Raw genomic sequence first — 9,454 nt, 5'->3', positions numbered from 1 at the left:
ATCCCAGCCAGCCAGCCCTGAGCAGGGCAGCGTGGGGAAGGATGGATGCAGGGCATTGTCCTGGGGCATGACCCAATGCCACCTTGTCTCTAACAAAAGCTCTTATCGTTTGTTAGGGCCACCAGTAGTTCCTTCCAAAGTAGCAGGGCCCATAAGGTCTTTATTTCTATCCGATCCTTCAACCCCCACGTGCCGCCTCTTGTGTAATTCCTCTCTGTGCTGTGGTTTTCCTGACTCCTCCTCATTTAAGAATTTCCTGTCACACAGTACTAAATAAAAGTCACAGCTGATACCCTGAGCCATTACCAGAGGGAGAGAACAGTCGAGACGGGACAACCCTCAGGAGAGACTGGCACAGATCCTTGCAAATACCCAAAGAGAGGCAACGTGAGTCTCAGGTGGGCGGGATACGAGGGATCTGGGGAAATGAGGTGTCTCTCATTTCTCTCATGGGGTGGGCTGAGACGTTGAGGACAGTGGAATATGTAGCTGGGGCATGTCTATGTGTTTGAGTGGACAAGGGATGTGAAAGAGGATTGATAAAGGGGTGGGAATTAGCTTATATGTGTAGCATCCCCATTCTACTGGAAGCCCTGCAGAGGATCAAAAAGAGGTGTTCTACCTCTTTAATAGCTTGAATTAGCTCTGGATAATTAGAGAATACTTTATGGTTGTAAGCCAGGTTGGAGTTAGGCTTTCTTGTGTACATAGAATGGGGCAGGGTCATTTACCTTTGGGAGGAACAGGTGTCAAGGTGGTCTTTGTTTGTCTCATTCCCCTGTGGAGACAAGAGTGTATGTGAGGTACAGGAGAGTGTCCTAGGGAGTGGTAGATTGTGTTGGGTGCAGCAGGAGCACCTGAGTTACCTGGCACTCTCACGGAGCAGTGAGTTTCTCTTACAATTCCCTTCCTAGGCAGCCATGGCCATGAGCTCCCTGTGGTGGACGGCTATCCTGCTCCTAGCCCTGACAGTGTCTATGTGCAATGGTTTTCAAACATACCAAGATTTTTTGAGGAAGCATGTGGATTTCCCCAGGACACCGAGTGCAAATGATAACCAGTATTGCAATCTCATGATGCAGCGTCGTCGCATGGCTTCCCGTGGAAATTGCAAAACCATCAACACCTTTGTGCATACAGCACCCGGAAATTTGATCCCTGTCTGCACAAACCAGCCTGATCGGGCCCTTCGTACAACGGGGCAGCGATTTCCTGTCACAGTCTGTAAGCTGATCAGCAGTAAACCAAACTGCACATACAGAGGCAATCGGTACAACCATCGGGTTCAAGTGGGATGTTTGGGAGGGCGTCCCGTGCATCTGCAGAACACCTTCCCATGACACTTGCCCCTTGGAAAATCTCTTACCCTGTTTGGTGTCCCTGTTTGGTGTCCCTGACCAACCTTGAAGCTGTCCTCACTCTGCTCTTGGGCTCAGAGAAGAAGGACTCAATACTGTTGGCATCCTGAATTCTGCCCCTTTACCTTGCTACCCCCTACAGCCTTGGGAGGCTCCTAAGTCCCACTGGCTGCCCCTACTTGCCTGAGTCTCTTCTAGCAACACTGGGCCACTTCCAACCTTCATGAGATGGTTGCATTCAGACTCACCGCCACTCTCTTTGCAGCTTTTACTTGCATAGAAAAAATAAAAATAAAACCAGGATTTCTTCATCAATAATATTTGCAATGAATGTCTTATTGGTATAGCCATTAAAAAGTACCGTAAAGTACCCATGCAACAAGTTTAACATATAAATAGCATACAAAACATCTGGGCCCGGTCTCTGCAAGTTCCAGTCAGCTTAGTAAGTCTGCTTAATGGAGCACTTGAAATTGGACGTAATTATACTTTACTGTACGTGTATGGGAATTGAAAGATCATGGCCTGAACCAATGATTGAGCACCAGATGAGACAGTGTGGCTAACTCAGGGAGCTCAGGTGTAAGCAAAGCACCTGAGTGTCCGGAAGGGATGGATGCAGGGTCAAGCCCCCTTACCCTCATTTAAGTGCTAGCAGCCCAGTTATCAGTATCTCTTTTTGGAGATTTTGCCCTTCTCCAGACTTCACCTGTCTTTGGAAAGGGTGAGCCACTTTTGCCTGTGTCACTTTCTAAACTTTATCTTGATGAATGCCTTTACAAGCGTGCTCCTATCCTAACAGGATCCTAATATCCTAATCATCGCCTTCTCTTTCCACACAGTATGTGTAGGTAAAAAAACAGAGTGCTGCAGGAGAGTCCAGAAGTATGAAGGAGAAATATTCAGAAGCCTGAAGATTTCTTATGAAGTCAGGCTGAGAGAGCTTGGCTTTGCAACCTGGATAAGTGAAGGCTTCTGGGAGAAGACCTCACTGTGGTCTGTCAGTGTTTCAAAGGAGCTCATAACCAGGAGATGGAGAGAGTTTTTACGTGGCCTGATAGTGATAGGACAAGGGGGAAAAGGTTTAAATTAGTAGAGGGAATATTTAGATGTTAGGGGGAAATTACGTACTCACAGGGAGATGAAGCATTTGAACAGGTTGATCAGATTTTTTTATTTTTTATTAAAATGTAAAAATATCTGAGATCAACAGTGACATAAAAGTAGTGGCATTTTTTCACCTTGTTTTTGTGAAACTAATGCTTCCATCTGGTTCAGTGGGAGTGTTTGCAATTCTTAGTGACTTGTCCAAGTATTCATCAGTAGTTTTGGATGCAGTATTGTTTTGAACGCTGTTATGGTTAGAAACAGTACAGATGATTTGATTTTTACCTTGAAAATGCATGTTTAACTTTTTAAAATGAGCAGTCAAATCCACCAAAAATGCTACATCTGTGAGCCATTTTTCATCTTCAAGTTCTGCCACAAGTTTTCCTTTTTGTTCCATAAATAACTTGATTTCATAAAATCTTCTTAGCATTTTCCCCAGCTCAGCCACCTTCCTTCAGAAGAGTTATTGATGTCCTCATAATCAGCATCCATACTTTTAAGGAACTCCTAGAATCTGTCCCTTGCACTTTATGAAATTCACAGCTTTGATGATGACTTGCAGAACGTTATCCATGTTTAAAGCTTTCACACATAAATTTTCTTGATGTACGGTGCAGTGATATTTCATAAAATGTGTGTTGCCAGTGGCAATTGCATCACCTTCCATTAATCTTACCGATCTGTCTTTGGTGGCTGCCCGCCTCATCACTGAAGCACCATCAGTAGCTGTACCAGATATGCTGACAAAGTTTACAGTAACCTGTTTTAATGTAATTTGTACTGATTCATACAGAACATGAGATTTAGTTGTGTCTTTTAACGGCACCAAAGAAGTCATTTCTTCAGTGACATTATATTCATTATTAGTACCTCTAATGAAAATGACAAGTTGAGCCAAGTCTGCAGTATCAGTACTTTCATCTCTTGCCAAAACACACCATTTGAAATTAACAGCTTTTCCCTCCAAATTTCTTTTGATAGATTTTCTTATTCATTTCTTCAGTTCACTTGGCTGCAGTCTGGTGAGACAAACTCATTTTAGAAAAATCCCTTTTTTTTTTTTTTTTAATCAGGACAAATGACATTTGGTTTCCAACTTACCATCAGTAAATGGTTTGGATTTCTTTGCAATCAGATTTGCTGCCAGATAGCTAGCTTCTATAGCAGAATCCTTTTGAGTTTTAACATTTTCAAAAACTTCAGCTTGAGGTGATAGACTTTTTACAGCTCTGCCATCTTGCCTTTAGGAAGCATTCCTTGATATTCTTTGAATTTGGCAGCAGCATGTTTCTTCCTCTGTCTTTTCAAATTGTAATCTTAGAAAACTGACATGATGTCCTTGCAAATTAAGGGTTGTGTGTCAATGGTTTCCGGTTTGGCATATAGCATAATGCAAGATAACACAATAGAATTGGAATTGAAGCTAATAAATCAAATCAAATGAGAGGGAGAGTGTTCAAAACCGAGGGCCATACTCTAAAGTTGAAGGCAATAGGGCTAGGGAGCACACACCGCGGATGCGAGCAGTCAAAGAAGGGGCTGTCTCGTGACTAATGAGCAATTTTATCTTTCTTTCTAAACAGAAAATGGAAACAGAACAGTGAAAGTCTTCTAGGATAGGTACTTCTTCTCTTCTAAGAACCAGGTAACCTGAAATAGCAACAATCCACAGAACTGGAGCATTAACTCCTTAACTCCCAGGGCACTACATGATGTCATAATGTGAAATACCGATAACAAAAATCATAAAACCATGGCAGTTTTGTGTGTTCCACTGACGTTCACACTGCAGCACACCAGCATGACTTGGCAATATATGGCATTGTTCTTGAACAGTGTCTTGGGAAGTCCACGTGCTTCCTCAACGTACCAAGACTGTTTGTAACTCCAGAGCATGTAGACGCTTTCAGAACCAAGAGCAAGATGGCAGTCTACTACAGAGACCTCATGTCCATGGCTGCTGTGGTAGGGAATTGTAAGAGGACCTCACTGCTCTGTGAGAGTCCAGGTTACACAGGTGTCCCTGCTGCACCCAACATGGCTTATCACCCCCTAGGGAGCTCTCCTCAACCTCATATATACTCTTGCCCTACAGGGGATTGAGGGAACTCCCTGTCACTTGTGCCTTTCACCAAGGACCCACATATGTGTATGCCCCTGCCCCACTCCACATACATTAGGAAAGCTAGCTCCCTCCTTCTCACCTATTATGTCCCCTCTAAAGACATGTCCTCCAGGAGTACTTATCACTAAAAACCATGGAGAATGCTTTCTCTACATCCTCTTGAGGGCTTCACGCAGAATGGGGGCACTTTGCATATAAGCTAGTTTCCACCTTTTTACATCCCTTGTCCAGCGCTGCTCCCCAGCAAGACATTCCACTGTCACCAGCTTCTCAGCTTTCTCTGCAGAGGCACCTCTTTTCCCCGGATTCTTTGTACCCTGCCCTCCTAGGACTCATGTTGTCTCTTGTTCATTCTTTCTGAGAATCTGTGCCTGTCTTTCCTGAGGGTTGTTCTGACCTTTCTCTCCATCTGGTAGTGGCTCAGGGTACTGGCTAAGGTGTGTGACAGGAATCTCTTAAATGAGGAAGAATAAGAAAAAACACAGCACTTAGAGGAAGTGGAGAAGAGGCGGCATTTCGGGGATGAAGGATGAGGCAGAAACTGGGACCTTTTGGGTCCTGCTGCTTCAGAATGAACTGTTAAGTTCTGATAGTGCTAACAAACCATAAGAGCCATGGTTGGAGACAGGTTGGCATTGAATTGTAGAATCATAGAATCACCAAGATTGGAACAGACCTCTAAGATCAGTCACTCCAACTGTCTACCTATCACCAGTATTTCTCCCTAAACCATGGCCCTCAGTACCGCATCTAAACATTCCTTGAACACCACCAGGCGCAGCATCTCCACCACCCCCCTTGGTATCCCATTCCAGTGCCTCACCACCCTTTGGGGAAAAATTATTTCCTAACATCCAACCTGAATCTCCCCTGGCACAGCTTGAGTCCATTCCCTCTAGCTCTATTGCTAGTTACATGGGAGAAGAGGCCAACTCCCACCTCACCACAGCCTCCTTTCAGATAGTTGTAGAGAGTGATGAGGTCATCGCTGAGCCTCCTCTTTTCCAGACTGAACAATCCCAGCTCCCTCAGCCTCTCTTTATAAGGCTTGTTCTCCAGATGCCCCACCAGCTGTGTCGCCCTTCTTGAACATGCTCCAGGACCTCAATGTTTTCAGAACATTGAGATTCAGAAAATGGAATCTTTTGGGCAGGGAACAGAGGTGGCAGCTCATCAAGGAAGTGGAAATGGGTTGTGTAGCCTGGCAGGAATACAGGGCTGTTGTCCATGTGTGTAGAGATAGGATTAGGAGAGCCAAGGCACGGATGGAGCTGAAGTTGGCAAGGGATGTGAAAGACAACATGAAGGGATTCTACAGGAGCATAGGCAGGAGAAGACAGGCCAAGGAGAGTGTATCCCCTCAGATAAAACTAATGGAGAGCTGGCATCCTCAGATATAGCTAAGGTACTTAATGTGCGCTTTGCCTCAGTCTTCACGGGTGGTCAGGCTTCCTATGTCTGCCAGGACCCTGAAGCTTTAGGTGAGGGTGTAGGTGTTCAGAATTGCAAACACTCCCATGGAACCAGATGGAAGTATTAGTTTCAAAAAAAAAAACTAGGTGAAAAATACCACTACTTTTATGTCTCTTTGATTTTTTTACATTTTAATAAAAAAAATATATAAAAAACAAACAAAAAAAATTTGCCTTGTGTTAATTATATAGAAATAAATATATTAATGTTGCCTCAGTTTTGTACTGGGCCCATATCCCTATCCTTTTCACTTATCCATTTCCTGGCTGCAGATCTATGGGTCCCTCCACCTCGCTAGTCATGGAACTGGGCCAAACCAGCCCATTAACCACTGACAGCAGGCAAACATGCCTGCCTATTAGGCCCCACCAATCCTCCAAGCTTTCCTGTTGTCTTGGTCAGCTTGTGGAAACTTGCCAGCATACATGGTGGCACCTAGTGTGCAGTGACAGCCTTCTCAGGGGTTGTTCCTGCAAGGGTGCTTGGATCCTCGAGACCTAAGAAGACGTAGAAGCAAGAATTCCCCTTTGGTCCTCTTCCACGGAACATAACCCCAAAGACTTCTCTCAGCTTACACTGACCCAAAAATGGAACATATATCACAGCATCATATAACAGCTTGGGATGGAAGGGACTATAAAGGTCATATTTCCACACCCGCTTCCGTGGGCAGGATTAACAACCACTAAATCAGATATAACATCAGGCTGCCCAGGGCCCCATCTAACCTGGCTCTGAACACGTCCAGAGATGAGACATCCACAACTTCTCTGATCAACTTGTTCAAATGCCTCACCACACTGTGGGTACATAATTACCCCTAACGTCTAAATATCCCCTCTACTAATTTAAACCTTTTCCCCCTTGTCCTATCACTATCAGGCCACGTAAAAACTCTCTCCATCTCCTGGTTATGAGCTCCTTTGAAACACTGACAGACCACAGTGAAGTCTTCTCCCAGAAGCCTTCACTTATCCAGGTTGCAAAGCCAAGCTCTCTCAGCCCGACTTCATAAGAAAGCTTCAGGCTTCTGAATATTTCTCCTTCATACTTCTGGACTCTCCTGCAGCACTCTGTTTTTTTACCTACACATACTGTGTGGAAAGAGAAGGCGATGATTAGGATATTAGGATCCTGTTAGGATAGGAGCACGCTTGTAAAGGCATTCATCAAGATAAAGTTTAGAAAGTGACACAGGCAAAAGTGGCTCACCCTTTCCAAAGACAGGTGAAGTCTGGAGAAGGGCACAATCTCCAAAAAGAGATACTGATAACTGGGCTGCTAACCCTTAAATGGGGGTGAGGCTGAGCTTGCACCTGAGCTCCCTGTGTTAGCCACGCTGCCTCACCTGGTGCTCAACCATTTTTTTCAGGCCATGACCTTTCAGATCCCATACACACACAGTGAAGTTTCATTAAGTCCAATTTCAGGGGCTCTGTTAAGCAGACTGGAACTTGCAGAGACTAGGCCCAGCTATCTTGAATGCTATTTATATATTAAACTTGTTGCATGGGTACTTTAGGGTACTTTCTGATGACTATTCCAATAAGACTTTATTTGCAAATATTGATGAAGAGCTCTCATTTTTATTTTGTTTTGTTTTGTTCTATGCAAGTAAAAGCTGTGAAGGGAGTGGCAGTGGGGCTGTATACAGCCATCTCAAGAGGGTTAGAGGTGGCCCAGTGTTGCTAGAAGAGACTCTGGCAATTAGGGGGAGCCATTGGGACTTAGGAGGCTCCCAAGGCTGTAGAGGGTAGTGAGGTAAAGGAGCAGCATTCAGGATGCCAGATTTTTGACTCCTTCTTCTCTGAGCCCAAGAGCAGTGGACAGAGTGAGGACAGCCTCAGGGTTAGTCAGGGACACTCAAAAGGATAAGAGATATCCCAAGGGGCAAGTGTTATTGGAAGGTGCTATCCAGAACCACAGGAAGGTCTCCTGCACATTTCACGCGGACCCGATGGTTGAACTGATTCCCAGAGTATGTGCAGGTTGGATGACTCCTGATCAGGTTACAGACTGTGACAGGAAAGTGCTGCCCCGATGTACAAAGGGAATCATCAGGCTGGTTTGTGCAGACGGAGGTCAGATCAGCTGGCTCCGTATGCACAAAGGTGTTGTGGGTTACGCATCTTCCAGGGAAACTCATGCCACGCCGCATCATCATGACATTGCAATAATCATTAACATCTGAGCTTGGTGTCCTGGGGAAGTCCACGTGCCTCTGCAAGAAATCTTGGTAGGTTGGAGCACCACTGCACATAGACACTGTCAGGGCTAGGAGCAGGATAGCCGTCCACCACAGGGAGCTCATGGCCATGGCTGCCTAGGAAGGGAATTGTAAGAGAAACTCACTGCTCCGTGAGAGTGCCAGGTAACTCAGGTGCTCCTGCTGCACCCAACACAATCTACCACTCCCTAGGACACTCTCCTGTACCTCACATACACTCTTGTCTCCACAGGGGAATGAGACAAACAAAGACCACCTTGACACCTGTTCCTCCCAAAGGTAAATGACCCTGCCCCATTCTATGTACACAAGAAAGCCTAACTCCAACCTGGCTTACAACCATAAAGTATTCTCTAATTATCCAGAGCTAATTCAAGCTATTAAAGAGGTAGAACACCTCTTTTTGATCCTCTGCAGGGCTTCCAGTAGAATGGGGATGCTACACATATAAGCTAATTCCCACCCCTTTATCAATCCTCTTTCACATCCCTTGTCCATTCAAACACATAGACATGCCCCAGCTACATATTCCACTGTCCTCAACGTCTCAGCCCACCCCATGAGAGAAATGAGAGACACCTCATTTCCCCAGATCCCTCGTATCCCGCCCACCTGAGACTCACGTTGCCTCTCTTTGGGTATTTGCAAGGATCTGTGCCAGTCTCTCCTAAGGGTCGTCCTGCCTTGACCATTCTCTCCCTCTGGTAATAGCTCAGGGTATCAGCTGTGACTTTTATTTAGTACTGTGTGACAGGAAACTCTTAAATGAGGAGGAGTCAGGAAAACCACAGCACAGAGAGGAATTACACAAGAGGCGGCACGTGGGGGTTGAAGGATCGGATAGAAATTTAGAACTTATTGGCCCTGCTACTTTGGAAGAACTCCAAGGACCTGGTAGCCCTAACAAACCGTGATGGCCATAGTCAGAGACAAGGTGGCATTGGGTCATGCCCCAGGACAATGCCCTGCATCCATCCTTCCCCATGCTGCTCTACTTAGGGCTGGTTGTCTGGTCAGCTGGTGATGTGGCAGTGTCGAGTCAATGAGATCTGGGATTTGGATGGCCATGCTGCAAGCAACATGCAGGTTGGCCCAGCAGCACTGCTGCAAAGCAGATGCATAGGCAGCTCTTCACGTCACAGCCCTAAGGCTGCTGTCCAT

The 9,454-nt window shown here is 45.5% G+C and overlaps 2 protein-coding genes across 8 annotated transcripts; one reads left to right on the top strand and one right to left on the bottom strand.

Moving 5' to 3' along the window:
- The first annotated feature begins 271 nt into the window (after positions 1 to 271).
- On the top strand, positions 272 to 1,659 carry LOC149916972 (angiogenin-like). 4 transcript variants are annotated; one of them, XM_090144608.1, is made up of 2 exons: positions 272 to 387; positions 919 to 1,659. In XM_090144608.1, exon 2 carries the CDS (start codon positions 921 to 923, stop codon positions 1,338 to 1,340), a length of 420 nt encoding a protein of 139 aa, XP_090000734.1. In that variant the 5' UTR covers positions 272 to 387; positions 919 to 920; the 3' UTR covers positions 1,341 to 1,659. The 4 variants fall into 4 exon arrangements, with proteins under 4 accessions (XP_090000734.1, XP_090000731.1, XP_090000733.1 ...); XM_090144605.1 differs by having other exon boundaries at positions 915 to 1,659; XM_090144607.1 differs by having other exon boundaries at positions 272 to 398.
- Positions 1,660 to 7,631: 5,972 nt separating this feature from the next.
- LOC149916971 (angiogenin-like) lies at positions 7,632 to 9,029 on the bottom strand. Of its 4 annotated transcripts, none has more exons than XM_090144602.1 (2): positions 8,906 to 9,029; positions 7,632 to 8,389 (listed from the first exon to the last, which is right to left on the bottom strand). In XM_090144602.1, the coding sequence occupies exon 2, from the start codon at positions 8,381 to 8,383 to the stop codon at positions 7,964 to 7,966; it is 420 nt and encodes a 139-aa protein (XP_090000728.1). In that variant the 5' UTR covers positions 8,384 to 8,389; positions 8,906 to 9,029; the 3' UTR covers positions 7,632 to 7,963. The 4 variants fall into 4 exon arrangements, with proteins under 4 accessions (XP_090000728.1, XP_090000727.1, XP_090000729.1 ...); XM_090144601.1 differs by having other exon boundaries at positions 8,917 to 9,003; XM_090144603.1 differs by having other exon boundaries at positions 7,632 to 8,385; positions 8,906 to 8,988.
- Positions 9,030 to 9,454: the final 425 nt, after the last annotated feature.

The sequence above is a fragment of the Phasianus colchicus genome, chromosome 8, assembly GCF_987193195.1.
Source record: "Phasianus colchicus chromosome 8, bPhaCol1.hap1.1, whole genome shotgun sequence".
Classification (NCBI taxonomy): Eukaryota; Metazoa; Chordata; class Aves; order Galliformes; family Phasianidae; genus Phasianus; species Phasianus colchicus.
Note: the sequence above shows the minus strand (reverse complement) of the source record. Positions and strands in the feature narration are given on the sequence as shown.

Excerpts from the sequence above, each read along its gene's own strand:
- LOC149916972 (XM_090144608.1), top strand. The coding sequence starts at position 921 with ATGGCCATGAGCTCCCTGTGGTGGACGGCTATCCTGCTCCTAGCCCTG.
- LOC149916971 (XM_090144601.1), bottom strand. The coding sequence starts at position 8,985 with ATGGTCAAGGCAGGACGACCCTTAGGAGAGACTGGCACAGATCCTTGC. Across the intron at positions 8,390-8,916 it reads AATACCCAAAGAGAGGCAAC|GCAGCCATGGCCATGAGCTC; the intron begins GTGAGTCTCAGG and ends TTCCCTTCCTAG.